Source organism: Pseudophryne corroboree, chromosome 9 (assembly GCF_028390025.1).
Source record: "Pseudophryne corroboree isolate aPseCor3 chromosome 9, aPseCor3.hap2, whole genome shotgun sequence".
Lineage (NCBI taxonomy): Eukaryota > Metazoa > Chordata > Amphibia > Anura > Myobatrachidae > Pseudophryne > Pseudophryne corroboree.
Genome location: NC_086452.1, coordinates 37,372,673 through 37,396,047, shown reverse-complemented (window position 1 = coordinate 37,396,047; position 23,375 = coordinate 37,372,673). Strand labels below are relative to the sequence as shown.

The window sequence follows — 23,375 nt, the reverse complement described above, 5'->3', positions numbered from 1 at the left end:
GGAGACCCCCACAGCTCTGCAAGTTGGGTGGAGGGTAGATGTCAGCTAGGAAAATACATTTTAGCTGGAATTATCCTTTGAAATCCTAGAACGTACTTCAGGGTTACTCTGGACAGCAGATTCTCAATGCAGCTCTTCAGTTGTTCTTATTAGAGTAAGACTACTATCTACTTATGACCCGTCACATTTTGTTCCTGTTAACGAGCTTCTGTTATCGTCGCTGTTTGCAGAGGTAACAGATGGTGTCATGTATGAATTAAACAAAAGGCCCACGCTGGGACAGCGGCTTCGATAGATTGTTCGTGCGAAGTGTTATAAGATAGTGACTGCGATCGTTATCACCTTACTTCCTGGTTCTGAGCCGGCCTACTCATGTCCTGGTTCTGATCCGGCCTACTCATGTCCTGGTTCTGAGCCGGCCTACTCATGTTCTGGTTCTGAGCCGGCCTACTCATGTCCTGGTTCTGAGCCGGCCTACTCATGTCCTGGTTCTGAGCCGGCCTACTCATGTCCTGGTTCTGACCCAGCCTACTCATGTCCTGGTTCTGACCCGGCCTACTCATGTCCTGGTTCTGATCCGTCCTACTCATGTCCTGGTTCTGAGTCTGCCTACTCTTGTCCTGGTTCTGATCCGGCTTACTCATGTCCTGGTTCTGAGCCGGCCTACTCATGTCCTGGTTCTGATCCGGCCTACTCATGTCCTGGTTCTGAGCCAACCTACTCATGTCCTGGTTCTGATCCGGTCTACTCATGTCCTGGTTCTGAGCCGGCCTACTCATGTCCTGGTTCTGACCCGGCCTACTCATGTCCTGGTTCTGATCCGGCCTACTCATGTCCTGGTTCTGACACAGCCTACTCATGTCCTGGTTCCGATCCGGCCTACTCATGTCCTGTTTCTGAGCCGGCCTACTCATGTCCTGGTTCTGACACGGCCTACTCATGTCCTGGTTCTGACACGGCCAACCCATGTCCTGGTTCTGAGCCGGCCTACTCATGTCCTGGTTCTGATCCGGCCTACTCATGTCCAGGTTCTGCCTACCCATGTCCTGGTTCTGATCCGGCCTACTCATGTCCTGGTTCTGATCCGGCCTACTCATGTCCTGGTTCTGATCCGGCCTACTCATGGTCAGAGACAGGCAGGAGCAGCATCATGTCGTGGAGGGGTTAGAGGACCCCTGTCTTGCAATGCTCTCCCCATTGGACAGACATCTTCAGATGCCGTTAGCTGTCAGAGTCAAGCTTCAAAAAGGCTAAACTATCTCAGAGCTTCATCAATTGGTTGAGACCAGAGTCCCCATTGAGAGTTACCTGGGCTGCAGTATTCTGCGCTAGTTTGCAAAATACAGGAGCTATCTCTAATGGAATACATACCTTTTACCTGCGGCCGGGATCCCAATCTTTTGCATACACTTTTCTACCACAGGTTCCATCACTCACATTTACATCATTTGAAGTACATTCCATTAGGGTTTACTCTCCTTTCTCTCTGCGTGTTGCAGCTATCTACCGCCCACCTGGGCATCCAAAACAATTTTTGGAAGATTTTTCTGCCTGGCTCCCTCACTTCCTATCCTCTGACATCTCCACCATTATCATGGGTGATTTCAATATTGCTATTGATTGTCCAAAATCTGCTGCTCACGCCTCCAAACTACTCTCTCTAACCTCCTCTCTTGGCCTCTCCCAATGGACTGACTCCTCTACTCATCAGCAGGGCCACTGCCTTGATTTAGTATTCACCAGACTATGCTCCATCTCTGAACTCACTAATACTCCTTTCCCCCTCTCAGATCACAACCTTATCACCTGCATGCTCTCCTAGGTTAATTCAAACCCTGTGTTGCTGAAGTCCTCCAATCTTCCTCAAACCCGCAGAAATATTAACACAATTAATCTTCAAGGATTTTCCACTTCACTCCAACAACTGCTTTCACCTATTTCTGCATTCACCTCTCCTGAGATGGCTGTATCACACCTTAATGAGACTCTAGAACTAGCCCTTGATGAAGTGGCTCCAGCTACCCATCACACTCCACGTAGGCCTAGATGTCAACCATGGCACTCCAAATTAACAAGACAACTACAAAAACTCACACGAAAACTTGAACGTCAGTGGCGTAAATCTCATATTTCAAGTGACTTCCTCACATATAAGACTGTCTACCATTCTTATAGAAATGCCCTGGACACTGCCAAACAAACATATTTCCAAACTCTTATCTCTGCTCAAGCCTCTAACCCTAAACGACTCTTTAATACATTTAAATCACTTCTGAATCCTCCCTCACCTACCCCACCAGCCACTATCAAGGCACAGGATCTTGCTTCCTACTTCAAGGAGAAGATTGATAAGATCCGAGATGAAATGGTATGCTCTTCGGCAGCCAGTGACCTGCTCCGTTCTTTACCTGAACCCTCTGGCACTCTCTCTTCATTTGATCCCACAAATGAAGATAAAGTATCATCACTCTTCTCATCCTGCTTCTCTACTACCTCTCCTCTTGATTCTTTACCCTCACAAATAAGTAAAGCTCTGTCTCTGGTGCTCATCCCTACCTTAACTAACATCTGTAATCTCTCTCTCGCTTTCTCTACTGGTATTTTTCCTTCACTCTTCAAGCATGCAGTGATTACTCCCATTTAAAAAAAAAAAAATCTGACCCTAATGCTCTCTCAAACTACCGCCCTATCTCTCAGCTGCCTTGTCTCTCTAAGCTACTTGAGAGACTTGCCTACACTCGACTCACACACTTTCTTAACTCATACACTTTGTTGGACCCACTTCAGTCAGGCTTCTGATTCCAACATTCCACAGAGACAGCACTGACTAAAGTGGTTAATGATTTGGTCACTACGAAGTCTAAAGGCCACTACTCACTACTTATTCTTCTAGATCTATCTGCTGCATTTGACACTGTAGACCACTCTCTTCTCATACAGACACTACAATCCCTAGGTCTTGGCATCCTGGATGACATCTCGCCACCTCAAACTGAATATTTCAAAGACAGAGTTAATTATATTTCCACCGGCCAATAGTAGGTACCAACCTGATATCTCTATCACTGTTGTAAACTCGACTATCTACCCTACCCCACAAGCTCGCTGCCTAGGTGTCATCCTTGACTCTGATCTGTCCTTTGTTCAACACATTCAATCTGTCTCTAGATCATGTTACATGCATCTAAAAAACATATCCAAAATACGACCATACCTTACACAAGACTCTGCTAAAACTCTAATCCATTCTCTCATTATCTCCTGCATTGATTATTGCAATAGTCTCCTAACTGGTCTTCCCAAACAGAGACTCTCACCACTACAATCCATTCTGAATGCAGCAGCGAGGCTTATCTTCCTCGCTAGACGTTCATCATCTGCAGATCCACTCTGTCAGTCCCTCCATTGGTTACCTGTACTCTACCGCATTCAATATAAAATACTTTTACTCACACACAAGGCCATTAACCAAACTACACCAACGTACATCACTTCGCTTATCTCAAAATATCTCCCAGCCCGACCTCTTCGCTCTTCACAAGACCTGCGTCTCTCATCCACACTCATTACTCGCTCCCACTCACAATTGCAGGACTTTCATCGGGCTGCACCCACTCTGTGGAATGCCCTCCCACGCACAATAAGACTCTCCTCTAGTCTTTAAACCTTCAAGCGTTCTCTGAAAACTCACCTCTTCAGGCAAGCTTATCACATTCCAGAACCGCCCACATAACTTTCATAAACCTTCCTATCAAATTGCATCCACTCTGCACAGTCCACACATATCCTCACATGTCTTCTCATTCTATGCAATAGATAGCACCTTTCCTTGTGTACACATGCCTATTTCCCTATAGATTGTAAGCTTGCGAGCAGGGCCTTCCTACCTCTATGACTGTTTGTTATCACCCAGTTTGTTATTGTTATTTCCAATTGTAAAGCGCAACGGAATTTGCTGCGCTATATAAGAAACTGTTAAAAGCGGTATCCCTGCCACCATTATGCCGGCAGCGGGGAGAGCGCTACAAAGCCCCTTGCGGGCACGGTGGCTCGCTGCGTTCGCCGCAGGACCTATTCTCCCTCTATGGGTGTTGTAGACATCCACAGAAGGAGAAAAGCCTGTGACACCGGTATTTTTTTATCGTTAGCTGTACGCAAGTTGATTGACAGGAAGCGGGCGCTTGGGGGTTGTAAGTTGTACTAACCGTTTTCTGGGTGTGTCAGGAAAAACGCAGGCGTTACCAAGCGTCTTCAGGGAGGGTGTCTGACGTTAGCTCCGGCCCCGATCAGCCTGATGTGATCGCACTGTAGCAGTAAGTCCTGGGCTACGCACAGACTGGAAAAATCATTCGATGGTGAGGGCGTTGCAAACGGATTTGCAGCTGACCGGCGATCGACGAGATTTTTGTAAGGCGTAAGCAGACATGCACGTGGCGAGTTTTTACTCTGGGCGGCGACTATCTGATCGCAGCCCTCTGCAAATTCGCAGAGGTGTGATCAGGTCTGATTAACCCCTTAGTTCCTGTGTCTGATCCAGCAACGGTTTCAGGCTTCGTAAATAGGCCCCTGTAGCCTTCAATCGCAGATCACACAACTTGCGACTGTGCCTGATACAGCAACGGTTAAGGCTGCTATTACACGGCGTTCCCAGACAGCACAGATGGGCATGGACGCCAGATGGAAAGAACTCTGAAAAATATCTGATAAAAAAAATTAAAAAAGTTGTAGGAACTTCAAAATACAAAGGTGAATTTGTGATGGGAAAGATTGCAGATCTCTGTATTCATAATTACCTCATAAAACATGAACATGTTTGTAAACTGGTGCTGTTATGTTGCCCCCCCTGAAAAATCACCCCTGCACATAAATAGATTTTACATACAGTAAGGCGGTGGTTACGGGGGAAGCTTTTATTAATATATACATAAGTCTTCAGTTCTCTTGAAGGACACTTACCTTTTCTATAGTTTCTCCGGGTGCCGGCCATAATGAATCCTTTTATCTATAGGCAAGTCAGGATCAATCAAAGTTGGAGTTATCCTATAAAATAATATATTTATATTTCAAATATATGAACTCCTCTTAATTATTTTACTCATTGTCCTTCTTTCAGCAGTGATTACTCAAAGTGATTAAGGGGGACATTTACTAAGCAGTGATAAGAGCGGAGAAGTGAGCCAGTGGAGAAGTTGCCCATGGCAACCAATCAGCAGTGAAGTAACATCTATAATTTGCATACTATAAAATTATACAGAGCTGCTGATTGGTTGATGGGGCAACTTCTCCACTGGCTCAGTTCTCCCCTCTTATCACTGCTTAGTAAATGTCCCCCTAAATCTTAGTTTGCATTGACAGTCTCCTGTTCCGTGCAACTCTGCACAATGGATTTATTTTCTGACTAGATACATTTTTAAAGCAGTCGGTATGTTGGTATCTGTTTGATCAATATAGATACGAACAATCCTTCCAAACCCTTCTTTAACCGTTGCGCTTAGATGAGTCTAGTATGAGGAATACAAAAAAAAAACATTTTTGCTAGCACATGGCTATATCCCGGCTATACATTTTCTCACGATAATGAAGAAAAACATAAATATTCTTTAAAAGTAAAATCTTGCTTTTTTATTTCAGTACAATTACAGGACAGATCCTGCCAAGTTTTATCATCTGGGTCTTCCTGATGAAGCTGTCTCTTGATTATTTCTTAAAATGTCTGGTGACAGTCATGCCAAAATCATGGATTATTACCGTTTTACAAGGCACATCCAAGCCAAACCAAATGTATTAATTTCCTAAAGAATAGTTGGAGATTCACATGAAAGGGACACACATTGTAATGGCAGCTGAACAATGTGTGGTTCTGCCAAGGGAGAGAAAAGTCGTTTTTGTTTCACAAGGTTCTGGAATGCTTCTGTTTTTATATGATTCCTGCTTTGATGTCATATCTAGGGCCTGACCCATTACGTTTGTCTTGGCAAACACAAAGACTGACTTTAAAACAGTTTATGGCATAAATTAAACAAGGATAACTCCGCTCCAATGTTATTTTGACTGAGTCTTGCAATAAAGATTACCGCCATCAAATCAGTATTTTAAAGCTTCTTCCAGATAAAAATGTTTTAAAATAACATAATTCTAAATGTTACAAAGGAAATACATGTTGTATGGATGTCTTGTTAAGTAAAACATCAAAAACTTTGTTCAAAGGTTATTCCTAATAAAGCATTCCATTGTGTCTCACAATAATGTTGACACTGGGTGGCGCTCTAACACTGCTGTCCATTGATAAATATTTGTACAAGGCAACCTATAAAAATATCGGATTGGTACCCAGCATTGGCCAAGCCAAGACTGACCTCTTAATTTCTTGGTTACAAATACAACATTGACGACAGAAAAGTGGGAGAGGGGGGAAAACTGTGCAAAGGATAATTTATCACCACTTTTGTGGTGTAGGATAAGCCCCACTATCCATAGACCATAGAGAGGGGACGTTGGGTTGGTCCTGTACGTAGTGTTGCAAATGTTGTCCATTAACACTGAAGGCAATGCGTGAAAGAAAGTACATTTTATGTGGTTCCATTGGTCGAGTGTTGGAATGTTGAGATTAGTACTCATTTCCTCTAAGGATTCCACTTCTTATCTGGAGTCAACCGTAAGATTCTCAGCACCTTAGGAGGATGTTCTGGACTGAAATTTGGGTCGCAGAAGAGAGGATGAAGGAGAGACAATTTCTTTCAATGCATGTGCAAGATTGTAAGTGTTGGATATATTAGAGTTGCAGGCCAGATGTTTGCTGTATGTCCGATACCCAGAATTTGTGTGTGGACTCTCTAAAAACCAATGGATATTGGAGTAGATCATGGTCACCAGCTCTCCTGAGCGTGGGCATAATCATTCGAAGATGATTTTTCCGATGGGGAATGGACACCCAAATATCAGCAAGGTCAGAAAAAAATGGATAAACCTTAGAAATATGTAAACTTTTATAATATTGCTTCTTCCAAATCCAAGAGACGGTTGTTTAAACCCATTTATAAATATTGGTTCTAATCGTGTACCATGGCATGGGATGGAAAATTAAGGAATATAATTGAATGAGATCAGGCATTTATTATGGCTAGTGGCCCAATGGAAAATGAATGACTTTAGTCCATACGTTGGGTAAGGAGACATCATTGGTATGTACCAATATTTATGGAGACGTTTTGGAACAGTATGCCATTTATCTGGATACTAATAGAGTTTGTGAAGTAAGAAGGCATTAACTGAGGACATAATATGGGGTCCAAGTTCCAGGTGTCTCATTCTTATTTTATGCACACAGTGTATAAGGTTAACACAGGAGCCTCATAGTGATGACTAAAACCTGCTGGGTCAAGATTGATAAGGATTGGCTGAAGTGGGCTGAGGCAGTAAGCTAAGCGTCTTCATAGAAGGCTTTTACCCCATGTTCAATTCAAACATTGCTCTTATGAGTGTGCATTTGTTAATTGTTCTGTATAATGATTTTTTTTTTTGAGTCAGGATCAGATTATCTAGTTTGAATAAAAGTTTTATCTGACCGTGATGTTTTTGCCCATTACTGTTATTATTCATTTCCCTCTGGCCACGAACCTGGGAGCCTCCCAGACCACCTCAAGGAGGTTGCAGGTAAAGAGGCGCTATGGCAGTGGTTCCCAAAGCGATCCTCAAGGCACCTCAACAGTCCAGGTTTTAGGTATATCCATGGCTCAGCACAGATGGTTAAATCAAATTGACTAAGGTGCTAATTAAGTCACCTGTGGTCAAGCATGGATATAGTTAAAACCAGGACCGTTGGGGTGCCTTGAGGACCGCGTTTGGGAACCTCTGAGCTATGGGCAAAATAGTAATCAACTATTACCACTTCAGCTACACTGAAAGGTCCTCAATCAGTTAGGTATTTTGCTTCCAACCTGTGCCCTGGGGGACAAAGTCGAAATCAAAAAACAGGCACAAGGTCAGACATTGTAATGTTGCCTATAGACCAGTGGTTTTCAAACTCGGTCTTCAGGACCCCACATGGTTCACATTTTCCATGTCACCCAGCAGCTGCACTGTGTATCACCAACTGTCACATTTTAAAAATCGACAGGTGACCTGCAAAACATGAACCGTGTGGGGTCCTGAGGACCGAGTTTGAGAACCTGTGCCATAGACAAAGCTTGTGGGCAGAGAACAAGTGGAACGTATATGTAGAAGGTTTAGTTTCTGGTGTTTGGTTTATTAATACGCCAGATGTCTGTAAGGTGTTACTGGTGAAGACCTTGCTTGATGTGCTTTAGAACAGGGTAGAATAGGGAGGAAGAACTTGAGATGATTGATAACTTTTTACTTCTGTAGAGCAAATGTTCTGAAAGCTCCCACCACAAGCAAAGGGATATTTTACAAATAATATTAAGGATAAGTTCTACTGCATCAAATGCTTGTAGGGCAAATTTCGAGAAAAATAAATAGCAGAACCAGGGTTGGGGAAAAAAAACACAAAATAGTAAAAAAAAAAAAAACCAAAGCAATTTTTTTTTTATAAACCGTTTTGTTTTGTTAAACCAGTTTTTTGTTGCATTAATGTGTTAATGGAAAAAAATTAACTCCTGCTTATTATATTAATGCTGTGAAACATTGCTGTGTATTAGAAACCTTGATCAACCATGTTTTAATGCTTTCTAACATTAATCTAGGTTATTAGGCTTTGATTTGATTTATTTTACATCTTTCAATAAAACCAATTTGTTACTGCTTATTTATTTCTATTACATTTGAATATATGCAGATAGGGAAAACATACAAAGCACACTCAGAGACATATCAATAGGACTGAAGGTTTTGTATTGAAATAAACATGAAGGAGATTTCTTGGTGTGTTGCCTCTTTAATTTGTTGGAGTTGTTTACCCTTTAATATTGAAAATGTTAGTTGTGGTTTTCTCCTGTCCTATAGGATTGTTAGAGAAGGAGTTTGTAGAGTCTTAGCTGATGCTGGGCAGATTTAGTACCTCTTTCTGATCTGATTCACCCTCCCACCCTTCTTATATCTCTGTTATGTGGGTGAATTTACTGCATTGGTTCAGCTCACTCAAATGAAGACCACAAGCAACAAGTATGTGGAAAAATACAAGAGGGATTCCCTTATAATAGGCTTTAGTGCCCTGTAGTCGCAGCATAATTAAAAAAAAAAAAAAAGGGTTTAAAAAAAACCAAAACGTGGTTCAAACTATAGTTTAAACCTACAGTAGGTGGTTTAAACCAGCCAACCCTTTTAGAAACCACCGATTATTTATAAGTAAAGCACTAATACACTGTAATCCATTGGGATCGGTTATTCATTCACTTTTATCAATCTAATACAAGTTAATTTTATAAATTGTTGATTGATTGCTATTCTGCAATTAGCAAACAAACCGTATTGTGTTCTTAGGTACAAATACATCTGCTAAGCACACAACGACTGCTTCTATGCCAGACCAGAGATATTATGCAATGAATGAATGTAATATATATATATATATATATAGATATACATATATATATATTTGTGTGTGTCATTAGTTTTAACATTTTTACATTTTTCCTTTAATCTTCAATGTTTAAGAATTTCTCTCTAAAATTACAAATGACATATATTGCTTCTTAACTTATTATTTTTATTAATCTATATCCTCCCATGTGTCCCTGACAGATATTTATTTGATGCTCGATGAACCGATGAATAATATCACAACATCACTGGGTCAGACAGCAGAGATGCATTGCAGAGTTTCGGGGAACCCCTCTCCTACCATACGATGGCTAAAAAACGACGCCCCTGTTGTTCAAGAGCCCAGAAGAATATCCTTCCGTGCAACTAGTTATGGCTCCAGACTGCGCATACGAAACCTGGACACCACCGATACCGGATATTTCCAGTGTGTGGCAACTAATGGGCGAAAAACCGTCTCCACCACTGGGGTGCTGTTTGTCAAATTTGGTGAGTTTTAGTAATAAATGGAAACATTTCATGTTTTGTCAAAAATATTACATTAATAGCAACTCCAGTTTAATAATCTGTGATCCTTCCTATGTTTCATAAAGCCTTTAGTTACTATGTATAGTAACTTTCAATGAGGATAGAAGTTACTGTAGCACAGATGTCATGTGATCTTTCAGAGCCAATGTAGGGAGAGCTGACTGCTGGATGATGTCACAGGATGTTTCTCAGGGGCACAGTGAGCATGCTCCAGACAGCGTGTGGCTTGTTCATTCTCTCATTAATACTGACAAATAGTAAAGCTGCACTCAAGCTGACTAGCTTCATACTGACATGTACAACGGTGAACATGGGAGAAACTAAACAGCTGGAACACACATTAAATGTAACGGTACTCTTTCCAAAGAAGGATGTACTGACTTTGTAACTTACCTGTGTACTACATTACCATCTAATATAGAGATTCTTAAGGGCCCCATACACTAGAACGATATGTCTGAGGCTGAAGTCAGAGGCGATTTCCCTTGAACTCTCCCGGGAGCTTCCCGGGAGTGGTTCCATACGATTCCATACGATTTGGTACATTTTGCATGCGATATATCGTATGCGATCCCAGCCATGCCTGCGGGAACCGACATATCACGACTGCAGCACTAACGATCTAGGGGAGCCGATCCGACCCTCACGGAAACGTGCATCGGATCAGATTGGAAACACATCCAAAATGCCCGATTTCACCCGATATATCGTCCCGAATGCCCGAAATTGGATGAAATCGGGCATTATCGTTCTAGTGTATGGGGCCCTTTAGTCCTTTCTAGTTACCTACAAAGCATAAAATACATTGAACCTAACACCTAAACATAGTGGCGTGTACACACGCCCGCCCAGTTCAGCTGTCAATCACCGCCGGCCGCCGCAGAATGTGTACGGGCGGTCGGCGCCGTACACACACAGCGACGCGCCAATATATCGGTCGATATATTGGCCGTCGGCTGTGCTGCGCGGCCGACGCGATACGTCTGTGAACGACGGAGTTCACAGACGTATCGGCTGTACACACTGGCCGATGGTCCCGCGATATATCGGCCGTTCAAGAGAACGGACGATATATCGACCAGTGTGTACGGGCCTTTAGAATCATGATTAATGTGCTTGTTACTAAACCTTTCACTAAAAACTACATTGATGTATGAGTGAGGCACTCCGGTCTCTAGGTAGACCACACTTAGGTCGACCACTATTGGTCGACAGTAACTAGGTCGACAGGGTTTCTAGGTCGACAGGGTCTCTAGGTCGACAGGTCAAAAGGTCGACATGCGTTTTAAAAATGTTTTTCTTTTTTAAACTTTTTCATACTATACGATTCACGTGGACTACGACTGGGAATAGCAACCTGGCGAGCCATGCGAGGGGACACGGCACACTAATTGGGGTTCCCGGTCACTGTACGGAGAAACCGACACAAAAAAAACCCTCTTGTCGACCTTTTGACCTGTCGACATAGACCATGTCGACCTAGACACTGTCAACCTAAGTGTGGTCGACCTTCCATACCACACCCCTCAAAGGATTAGGCTGAATCCTGTGTTTTGTGCAGCGCTACTAATGAGTGCCATACAATTTATCCTTACATTAATATAAACACACAGGGGTCAGTTATCTTGCAAGAAGGCCATGGTTGCTTAATCAGAGAAATGGGAAAATAGAAATACTGTAGGTGCATATACATAGTTTCTCATACGTCCTAGAGGATGCTGGGGATGCTTCAAGAAAAATGGGGTAAAGACGGGATACGCAGGAGACATGGGCACACTTTAAGACTTTGAATGGGTGTGAACTGGCTCCTCCTTCTATGCCCCTCCTCCAGACTCCAGTTAGATTCTGTGCCCAGAAAGACTGGTCACACACTGAGGAGCTCTACTGAGTTTCTCGGAAAAGACTTTATGTTAGGTTTATTATTTTCAGGGCGCACTGCTGGCTACAGGCTCCCTGCTTCGTGGGACTGAGGGGAGAGAAGCAGACCTACTTCTCTGAGTTCAAAGGCTCTGCTTCTTAGGCTACTGGACACCATTAGCTCCAGAGGGTCTGATCACTTATTACGCCTAGCTGCTCGTTCCTGGAGCCGCGCCGTCACCCCCCTTGCAGAGCCAGAAGAAAGAAGCTGGGTGAGTAAATGAAGAACAGAAGACTTCAGTGACGGCAGAAGACTTTGTGACTCTGAGGTGCCGAGCTGCGCGCCATTGCTTCCACACACACACAATCGGCACTACAAGGGTGCAGGGCGCAGGCGGGGCGCCCTGGGCAGCATGTATACCTCAGAGAGAGACTGGCAAGAGAGATATTAAGTGCCTGGGCACTAAATACAAACCCCCGCCAGTATAAATATATAGAAAATAGCGGGGCTGAAGCGCACCATGAAGGGGGCGTGGCTTAGCCCTCACAGCTCTATCCAGCGCCATTTTCTCCTCAAAGACGCTGGCCCTGCCAAACGCACTGCTGAACAGTTCACAGTGAAAAACGAGGGGGGGCACAGTTGTTTAGTGCAAAATATGTTAAAAATAAAGCACAATGTATGAGTATGGTGTAACAGAGCTGGTAAACGTCTGCTATGTTTCCCTGACAGAAAGTACTGGGTCTATTCCTTATAGTCGGCATGTCTGAGGCTGAGGGCTCTGCCAAAAACGGCTATGGGAATGTCCCTGTCTCCCCCTGATGGTACCTGGTTCATGTAAATAAGTGTCAATATGTCAGTAGATGTAGGTTTTTCAATGAGAAAACTATATGGGAGACACAGACGTGTGTGGGTGACCCTGTCGGCACCAACTAACTGGGTAAAAATTGACATGATAATGTGATGCATTTCAGAAAGCTATACCTGTATGTATATATATATATATATATATATATATAGTACGGTTGCATAGATCTGTGGCTCAGACACAGACGTAGTAATTTTTATGGAGGGCGTAATATTAATAATATATTTCCCTCAGACCCCTCGGGGTCGCCAAAAAGTTTTTTTGCCCAGTTGCTGCTCCCTGATATCGACACAAATACTATTTCTTATGTCGATCATGATGTTTCCTGATTAGATCCACAACATCGGCATTCGGTACATGTTTCATACACATTAAGTACGTAATAACGTCACTAGGGACCCTGCTGTTCCTGACAAAAGATATATATATATATATATATATATGTGTGAATATGTGTATTTAAATGTGTATAGTCATATAAAAAATTAATAATGAATGCTGAAGTAAAGTTATTCCCTTTCATGTGCTGGTCGCTCTGTTGAAAGCTCTAGGTCAGCCGTGACAAGATGGTTTCAAATCCTCACGAGGAATCCGAGTGTTATTCTTTTCCCGCCTTGGATAGAATAAAGTGAGAGTCAACTCCTGTTCTGCACGGGGCCCTGTCACAAAGGATCGTATACAGGAAGCTAAGTGATAATTTAATTATATGCTTTGATTATATTTGCATTACATGCGCATGGGCGAGTGCTTGTATTCAGGAATGGTCGGTTACCTTGTCATCCGATATAATTACCCTGGGGAGAGATGGGATATTCCTTAGTTGGGTCATTTCTAGAACATTGCAGTATACTGCCGTGCGACTACAAGAGGTATAGGACTCTTGGGTTCGGGGGGCCAATTCCATGGCGGTCTCGGCTAGGACGTTGTGGATTCACCAATGGAATGCTGAGGCTGACACCGAGAAGTACTGGAGTATCTTACCTATGAAGGTGAAACCTAGTTTGGGGATGGCTTTGTTAAGTTGATCTCGGCAGATACCACTGGTAAGTCTACCGTCTTGAGCTATGTTCCCTCACAACGGTTGGTGACGCATTTTTGTAGGATGCAGTCATTTCGACCGGATGGATACGTTTTTTCCCCCCTCCTTGACAGGTAGAGGAAGGTGAAAAGGTAAGAGGTAAGCAGCCTTTTCAAGTTCGCAGAAGCAGAAATCATCCTCTGTTTCTACCACATCCACCGAATGTCGCTGGGTCTATTTTGCGGGAGCCCACACCTGTGGGACTACGTTTAATACTCTTCAATCAGTCCTGGAATGGACATGGACCAGTGAGTTAAGGAAAGAGTCCCAAGGGAGACATACTGGAGTTTCCAGATGATTCCCCTCACTGATTTTTCAAATAGATCTTACCGAGTCTCCTCTGGACGGGAAGGTAGTATGTGACGCCATACGAAAGTTGGGTCATGATCAGGACATTGTCCTGTGTCCCTGTCAAAAAAAAAAAAAAAGAGCTGTTATTCAAGCTTTTTCGTGCTTCTGAGCCCGGTAGAACAATCCCAAAAAAATTCTACTTAAGAAGTTGAACTACAAGATGGAATCTCTCAGGACAGGGATCTCCAATCTGTAAAAGGAGAAAGAGGGTCTAAGTACGGTTTCTTTCGCATTAGGCTTACCTGGGTTTGCTATTCAGGATTGTCATTGCCAATGCACCGGAGTGATGGTGGTTTGATGGTTTTCCTTCAGTAGTAAAAGCCATTATTATTCTGTACTGGGACACTCTCCTGACTATGGAGAGGTTAAGAAACAAGTGGTACAATTCGTTGTTTTATCTCTGACAGTTCTTCAACACAGTGGTTGGCTCCTGAACTTGCCAGAATCACTGTTGATCCCAACGACGCAGATGTCGGACTTGGGAATAAAGTTAGATACAGAACTGTTGAGAGTTTGTTTTTTCCAGTGGAAAGAGATCTAAGGATCCAGAGTCGGATAAGATTTGCAATTGTGTAAATCCATCAATACGTTCCATTGATGAAGAAGATGGTTGTGGCCTACGAGGCCATTCGGTGAGCAGGTTAAATGCCAGAGTGGTTTTAGCGGGACCAGTTGGACATGTGGTCCGGGTCTCCTCTGCGCATGCACCGGAAAATAATCCTATTTTCCAGGACCAGAATATCTCTCCTGTGGTGGATACACAGTTCTCACCTCCTAGAGCATAGGTTCTCAAACTCGGTCCTCAGGACCCCACACGGTGCATGTTTTGCAGGTCTCCTCACAGAATCACAAGTTAAATAATTAGCTCCACCTGTGGACCTTTTACAATGTGTTAGGGAGTAATAAATACACCTGTGCACCTGCTGAGTTACCTACAAAACATGCACTGTGTGGGGTCCTGAGGACCGAGTTTGAGAACCTGTGTCCTAGAGGGATGAAGGTTCGGGATCCAGGATTAGATCCTGGGGTCCATGGATACAAATCTCCGAGGCTGGGGAGCAGTCTTTCCAGGGGAAGAATTTCCAGGGAAAACGGTCAAGCCAGGACGCTTGGCTGCAATAAGTATTCTGGAATTAAGGGCTATTTACATCGGCCTTCTGCAAGCGGAGCATCTTCTTCGCGATCTGCCCGTCTTAATTCAGTCGGACAACTTAACAGCAGTGGCGTAAGTAAACTGCTAGGGCGGAACGAAGAACAAAGTGGCAATGGCAGAAGCCACAAGAGTTTTCCGCTGGGCGGAAAGGCATGTAAACGTTCTGTTAGTGGTCTTCATTTCGGGTGTAGACAACTGGGAAATAGACTTCCTCAGCAGACACGATCTCCATCCAGGAGTGTGGGGTCTTCATTAAGTGGTTTTCACAAAAGTGACAAGTCTTTGGGGAATTCCTCAAATAGACATGATGGCGTCTCGCCTCAACAAGAAACTTCAGAGATATGGTTCCAGGTCGAGGGACCCTCAAGCAATAGCGATGGATGCCCTGGTGACACCGTGGGTGTTTCAGTCGGTCTATGTGTTCCCTCCATTTCCAGTTTTTCCGAAGGGATAAAGATCATAAGAAGAACAAAGGTTCAGGCGATCCTCATTGTCCAGATCTTCAAGAATTACTCATAGAAGATTCCTGACCTCTTCCTCTACGAGAGGGCCTGTTACAGCAAGGACCGTGCGTGTATCAAGACTTACCGCAGCTGCGTTTGACGGCATGGCGGTTGAACGCCATATCCTAACCCGAAAGGTAGAGATGAGCGGATTCGGTTTTACTCGGTTTTACTCGGTTCTCAAAACCGAATCTTATTGGCTCACGGATGTCACGTGTTTTGGATAGCCAATAAGATTCGGTTTTGAGAACCGAGTAAAACCGAGTAAAACCGAATCCGCTCATCTCTACCGAAAGGGTATTCCTAGTGGAGTCATTCCCACACTGCTTCAGGCTAGAAAAGAAGTAACGACGATGCTTTTACACCGTATTTGGAGAAAATATGTGTCTTGGTGTGGATCCAAGAAAAAAATTTCAGCTGGGGTGTTTGTTCCATTTTTTTGCAAGCAGGTGTGGATGCGGGCCTAAACTTAGGCTCCTTTAATGTACAAATTTCGGCCCTATCTATTTACTTTTAGAAAGAATTGGCCTCCCTTCCAGAAGTTCAGACCTTCGTGAAGGGCGTGCTGCACATCCACCCTCCCTTAGTGCCCCCTGTGGCACCGTGAGATCTTAACGTGGTGTTGCAATTACTTCAATCTCATTGGGTTGAACCTTTGCGTAAGGTTGAGTTAAAATTCCTTACTTGGAAAGTGGTCATGCTGTTGGCCTTGGCATCCGCAAGGTGGGTGTCTGAATTGGCGGCTTTGTCTCACAAAAGCCCCTAGTTGAGAACTCGTCAGCAATTTCTGCCAAAAGTGGTTTCATCGTTTTACGTAAACCAGCCTATTGTGGTGCTGGTGGCTACTGACGCCTTGGCGGAATTGAAGTCTCTCGATGTGGTCAGAGCTTTCAAAATCTATGTCGCCAGAACGGCTCAGATTGGGAAAACAGGGGCTCTATTGTCCTATGGGCTCCCAACAAGACTGGGGCTTCTGCTTCCAAGCAGTCTATTGTACGCTGGTTCTGTAATGCGATTCAGCATGCTCATTCTACGGCAGGATTGCCGTTACCGAAATCGGTGAAGGCCCATTCTACCAGAAAGGTGGGCTCATCCTGGGCGGCTGCCGAGGGGTCTCGGCATTATAGCTTTACCGAGCTGCTATTTGGTCGGGATCAAACACCTTTGCAAAGTTTACAAGTTTGATACCCTGGCTGATGAGGACCTCTTGTTTGGTAAATCGGTGCTGCAGAGTCATCCGCACTCTCCCGCCCGTTCTAGAGCTTTGGTATAATAATAATAATAATAATAATAATAATAATAATTTTATTTATATAGTGCTCTTTCTCCAATAGGACCCAAGGCGCTTAACAGATACATAGCATAATATAGTACAGAAAATAATGAAGTACATTTTCATAAAATACAGAAGCATGAAGATACTAAAAGGGACATTATGTAAATGCTTGAGTAAACAGAAAAGTCTTGAGTCTACTTTTGAAGGATTCTATAGTTGGGGCCTCTCGCACTGTGCGGGGAAGTGAGTTCCATAGAGTCGGAGCCGCATGACTAAAAGCTCGACCCCCAGATGAATTACGGTAGATTCTAGGTACTGCTAAAAGTCCTTCATCTACAGATCGCAGTAATCGAGTGGGGCAGTATGGGGTCAGAAGCTGTTTCAGGTACCTTGGGCCTTGGTCATGTAATGCTTTGAAACTCAGTAAGCCAATCTTGAAGATGATTCGCCATCGTACAGGCAGCCAGTGAAGGAAGTAGAGGATGGGTGTTATGTGGCTAGAACGGGGCTGGTTGGTTAATAGCCTGGCAGCTGTGTTTTGCACCAGCTGTAAGCGTTGCAATTCTTTTGCTGGTAGACCAAGGTAGAGGGCATTACAGTAGTCTAAACGAGATGATACAAATGCATGTATGACTTTTGGCATATCATCTGAGGGAATTAAGTGCTTGATTCTGGCTATGTTCCTCAGGTGAAAGAATGAGGATTTGATTGTGGCTGATATCTGATGTTTAAGTGTCAAGCCACCATCCAGGACAACGCCAAGATTCCGCACACGATCACTGGTCTCTAATTCTGAATCCCCGAGTGTAAATCCAGTTGGTTGGCTATGCTGCAGTCCTGTCCTTTGATGTTGCGGTCGTATGATAAGGACCTCTGTTTTAGCCGGGTTCAGTCGCAGCCAACTGGCGCTCATCCACTCCTGTAGTTCAGCTAGACAGCCATTTAGGGTTGCTATTGGGTTATCAGTGCCCGGAGCAAAGGACAAGTACAGTTGTGTATCATCTGCATAGCATAGTATAAACCCCATGATTCTTGAAGCATCCCCAGCATCCTCTAGGACGTATGAGAAAATAGGATTTTAATACCTACCGGTAAATCCTTTTCTCTTAGTCCGTAGAGGATGCTGGGCGCCCGTCCCAGTGCGTACTGTATCTGCAGTCATTGGGTATGTTTACACACATGGGGGTAAATTTACTAAGATGGGAGTTCTAGTTAAGATGGGATTCAGATTGTACTTCTCATTCATCTGGTACCTTCTAGAATATAATACCTGGAATCTGATTGGTTGCTATGGGCAACATCCCATCTTAAATAGAACTCCCATCTTAGTAAATTTACCCCATGGTGTGTTCTGTTTAAGTCAGCCTGCTGCTGACGATATTCAGGCCATAGCATGCGTTATGTTGTTACTGGTTGTGTTAACACACATAGGTTGTGTTACGTTTTATGTCAGCGTATTGCTGCATATCTTTCATGTCGTTGACTGGTATTCTATTGAATGCCACTTCTGCGGCATATTAGAGGTGTGAGCTGGTAAAATGCTCACCGTGGTTTAACAATAAATTCTTTCCTCGAAATGTCCGTCCCCCTGTTCCTATAACTGGAGTCTGGAGGAGGGGCATAGAGGGAGGAGCCAGTTCACACCCATTCAAAGTCTTAAAGTGTGCCCATGTCTCCTGCGGATCCCATCTATACACCATGGTTCTTGAAGCATCCCCAGCATCCTCTACGGACTAAGAGAAAAGGATTTACCGGTAGGTATTAAAATCCTATTTTGTCTCCATTATTACTCTTTGACCATTCACAAGCTCATTCCCAAATGTCCACATTTTTTAAGGGATTGTCCCAATAGGATTTCCTTAAAGGGGGAGTGGTCTACCTGTAATAAGGTGTGGCTTCACAGGATTTTGGATAAGTTAGGGTTTGGATGGTTCAGGAAGCTTGGGCTTGAAATTTAGCAATTTTGCTTTTTTTTTAAACAACTGAAACTGTGTCTCATATGAACACCAACTAAATCTGACTAAATCCATTGCTGATTTAACCCACTTTATTTGTTTCATTCCAGGTCCTCCGCCTACAGCAAGTCCAGGATCCGTGTAAGTTACTCAGATGATGACAACTCATCTATACCAGAGAACTCTGTTATTTTGCTTTCTCTGAATCCCATCATTGAGCACCAATATTGTATTTAGCTACGCGTATGGACTGTTCAGTCAGGAAACCTTAGCTGCTGTGGTATTACCTAATCAGCAACATACAGTGAAGGCGTCCATTTTGTAATCTGAAGAGTGACTGATAAGCTAGATATAGCTCCCAACTTTACAAATTGTGGAATTGGGACAAATGTGTTTGAAATGGGGTCTCATTCACTCATCACAGGGGTGTGTTCATGTGTCACGGGTATGTGGTCAGCCTACAGACATGTCAGGTCACCCCGTAGTCCCTTTCTGCTCCCCTAAACTACACCTTTTCGAAACTGCATGTGCCTTGGTGACCAAGATATATCCCCCAATCTTTTGGCCTACTCAGGACTGCTGGACAGAAACCAGATAGGTTGGGAGGTACTGTAGGGCTAAAAATGTGTATATCCCACAAAATAGACACATCCTCTGTTGCTTTTACTTAGACAAAATAGTGTCTGGTGTTCCTCTTCTTTAAAATACACATTGTGAAAGCAGCCTTTTTCATGACCTCCCACCTGTCCCGATTTAGGTGGGACAGTCCCATATCTTGTCCCCAGAGGCAGAATATCACCCAGAAATTAGTGTTGTTGGGCAGAATTGCGTGGGGTTTGGGCAGACTTGGCGGGGGTTTGGGTGGATCGAGGTGGGGCGGAGTGTGTCCTTTTTCAGATGTCTAAATATTGGGAGATATGGTCCACACACTTTTTCACCAAACCCAGCAAACTCTCATTCTAAGCCCTCTTTCCCATTCTCACTGTCTACCCGATCTGTGTCCCCCCTGTCTGCCCTTTAGAATGTAAGCTCTCACGAGCAGGGCCCTCTCCCCTCATGTGCTTTTTCTTCTCTTACTTAAACTATCTTCTATTCCATACTCCCTTCAACGGCACCAGATCCCTTGGTTGTTTGACACTCTGATACTTATTGCAATGTCATCTACTGACGCAGCCAGGCTTATATACCCTGTACTTGTCCTGTATTGTCTTGAACTGTAAGTCACTGTTTTCTTGTTTTGCTTATTTGTTTATTTACTCGGTAATTGGGCGCTGCGGATCCCATGTGGTGCCATATAAATCAAGGATAATAATAATAATTTTTATCACTAGTTATAGGGATGCGTTGGGATGGATATCTCGGCTGATGGGATGACGGCGGTCAGAATACCGACTGCAGCATCCTGGTGATCAAAATCCCGACAGGGGAAGGTAAGTATACTTACCTTCCCCCAATAGTCCCCTAACCCTAACTCCCCCTGTTTGCAGCCTAAATCTCTCCCCCAGCCTACCCCAAACCCTCCCCCCGGGAGTACATAACCCTACCCCCTCCTCCCCATAGCCTAACCTCCCCGGTGGTGCCTAACGCTGACCCACTCTCACCGCAGCCTGACCCTCACCCTCCCTGGGGTTACCTAACCCTACCCCCCTTCCCTGCAGCCTAACCCTAACCTCCCTGGGGGTACCTGACTCCCCCCCCCCGCAGCCTAAACCTAACACACACACCCCCCTTCCTCTCCGGCGGCCTGACAGTGTAGCGATCGGGATCCCAGGTGTGGTCCCTATCGGGATTTCAGTGCCGATATTCCCTTACGTGTCGGGATTCCGGAGTCAGCATTTTGACAGCTGGGATCCTGACCTCCGGGATCCTACCCGGATCCCATACGGATAGGCTGTGTAAATATTGGTTTCTCTAGAGGTAATGGGTTCATTGATAGTGGATCTTGGGATGGACTTTAGAGAAAGTAACCTGGGTTACAGCCAATGTGAGGTGAGGCCACAGTTTACTATCGGCCGCTGTCCCCCATCTCTCTCTCGCAGCTATTGCATTGCTTGCCCTCCTGTCCCCCATCTCTCTCTCGCAGCTATTGCATTGCTTGTCCTCCTGTCCCCCATCTCTCTCTCTCTCGCAGCTATTGCATTGCTTGCCCTCCTGTTCCCCACCTCTCTCTCTCGCAGCTATTGCATTGCTTGCCCTCCTGTCCCCAATCTCTCTCTCGCAGCTATTGCATTGCTTGCCCTCCTGTCCCCATCTCTCTCTCGCAGCTATTGCATTGCTTGCCCTCCTGTCCCCCATCTCTCTCTCTCGCAGCTATTGCATTGTTTGCCCTCCTGTCCCCAATCTCTCTCTCGCAGCTATTGCATTGCTTGCCCTCCTGTTCCCCACCTCTCTCTCTCGCAGCTATTGCATTGCTTGCCCTCCTGTCCCCCATCTCTCTCTCGCAGCTATTGCATTGCTTGCCCTCCTGTCCCCATCTCTCTCTCGCAGCTATTGCATTGCTTGCCCTCCTGTCCCCCATCTCTCTCTCGCAGCTATTGCACTGCTTGTCCTCCTGTCCCCCATCTCTCTCTCTCTCGCAGCTATTGCATTGCTTGCCCTCCTGTCCCCCATCTCTCTCTCTCGCAGCTATTGCACTGCTTGCCCTCCTGTCTTCCATCTCTTTCTCGCAGCTATTGCATTGCTTGTCCTCCTGTCCCCCATCTCTCTCTCGCAGCTATTGCATTGCTTGCCCTCCTGTCCCCCATCTCTCTCTCGCAGCTATTGCATTGCTTGCCCTCCTGTCCCCCCATCTCTCTCTCGCAGCTATTGTATTGCTTGCCCTCCTGTCTTCCATCTCTTTCTCGCAGCTATTGCATTGCTTGCCCTCCTGTCTTCCATCTCTCTCTCGCAGCTATTGCATTGCTTGCCCTCCTGTCCCTCATCTCTCTCTCGCAGCTATTGCATTGCTTGCCCTCCTGTTCCCCATCTCTCTCTCTCTCGCAGCTATTGCATTGCTTGCCCTCCTGTCCCCCATCTCTCTCTCGCAGCTATTGCATTGCTTGCCCTCCTGTCCCCCATCTCTCTCTCGCAGCTATTGCATTGCTTGTCCTCCTGTCCCCCATCTCTCTCTCGTAGCTATTGCATTGCTTGCCCTCCTGTCCCCCATCTCTTTCTCGCAGCTATTGCATTGCTTGCCCTCCTGTCTCCCATCTCTCTCTCGCAGCTATTGCATTGCTTGCCCTCCTGTCCCCCATCTCTCTCTCGCAGCTATTGCACTGCTTGTCCTCCTGTCCCCCATCTCTCTCTCTCTCGCAGCTATTGCATTGCTTGCCCTCCTATCCCCCATCTCTCTCTCTCTCGCAGCTATTGCACTGCTTGCCCTCCTGTCTTCCATCTCTCTCTCGCAGCTATTGCATTGCTTGTCCTCCTGTCCCCCATCTCTCTCTCGCAGGTATTGCACTGCTTGCCCTCCTGTCCCCCATCTCTCTCTCGCAGCTATTGCATTGCTTGCCCTCCTGTCCCCCATCTCTCTCTCTCTCTTTCGCAGCTATTGCATTGCTTGCCCTCCTGTCCCCCATCGCTCTCTCTCTCGCAGCTATTGCATTGCTTGCCCTCCTGTCCCCCATCTCTCTCTCTCTCGCAGCTATTGCATTGCTTGCCCTCCTGTCTCCATCTCTCTCTCTCTCGCAGCTATTGCATTGCTTGCCCTCCTGTCCCCCATCTCTCTCTCTCGCAGCTATTGCATTGCTTGCCCTCCTGTCCCCCATCTCTCTCTCGCAGCTATTGCATTGCTTGCCCTCCTGTCCCCCATCTCTCTCTCTCTCGCAGCTATTGCATTGCTTGCCCTCCTGTCCCCCATCTCTCTCTCTCTCTCTCGCAGCTATTGCATTGCTTGCCCTCCTGTCCCCCATCTCTCTCTCGCAGCTATTGCATTGCTTGCCCTCCTGTCCCCCATCTCTCTCTCGCAGCTATTGCATTGCTTGCCCTCCTGTCCCCCATCTCTCTCTCGCAGCTATTGCATTGCTTGCCCTCCTGTCCCCCATCTCTCTCTCTCTCGCAGCTATTGCATTGCTTGCCCTCCTGTCCCCCATCTCTCTCGCAGCTATTGCATTGCTTGCCCTCCTGTTCCCCATCTCTCTCAGCTATTGCATTGCTTGCCCTCCTGTCCCCCATCTCTCTCTCTCAGCTATTGCATTGCTTGCCCTCCTGTCCCCCATCTCTCTCTCGCAGCTATTGCATTGCTTGCCCTCCTGTCCCCCATCTCTCTCTCGCAGCTATTGCATTGCTTGCCCTCCTGTCCCCCATCTCTCTCGTAGCTATTGCATTGCTTG

The 23,375-nt window shown here is 45.2% G+C and overlaps 1 protein-coding gene and 1 long non-coding RNA gene across 3 annotated transcripts in view; one reads left to right on the top strand and one right to left on the bottom strand.

Moving 5' to 3' along the window:
- The window catches only part of LOC134957357 (uncharacterized), a 177,557-nt gene that overhangs the window by 36,641 nt on the left and 117,541 nt on the right, over nucleotides 1–23,375 (bottom strand). The window contains exon 3 of the long non-coding RNA XR_010186569.1: nucleotides 4,957–5,040. This is a non-coding gene — a long non-coding RNA (uncharacterized LOC134957357). The remainder of the gene's footprint in view (nucleotides 1–4,956; nucleotides 5,041–23,375) is intronic.
- ROR1 (receptor tyrosine kinase like orphan receptor 1) overlaps nucleotides 1–23,375 on the top strand; it is a 418,323-nt gene that overhangs the window by 296,002 nt on the left and 98,946 nt on the right. For both annotated transcript variants that reach the window (XM_063939183.1, XM_063939184.1), the window contains exons 3-4: nucleotides 9,700–9,987; nucleotides 19,176–19,206. In XM_063939183.1, coding sequence (XP_063795253.1) covers nucleotides 9,700–9,987; nucleotides 19,176–19,206 — 319 coding nt within the window. The remainder of the gene's footprint in view (nucleotides 1–9,699; nucleotides 9,988–19,175; nucleotides 19,207–23,375) is intronic.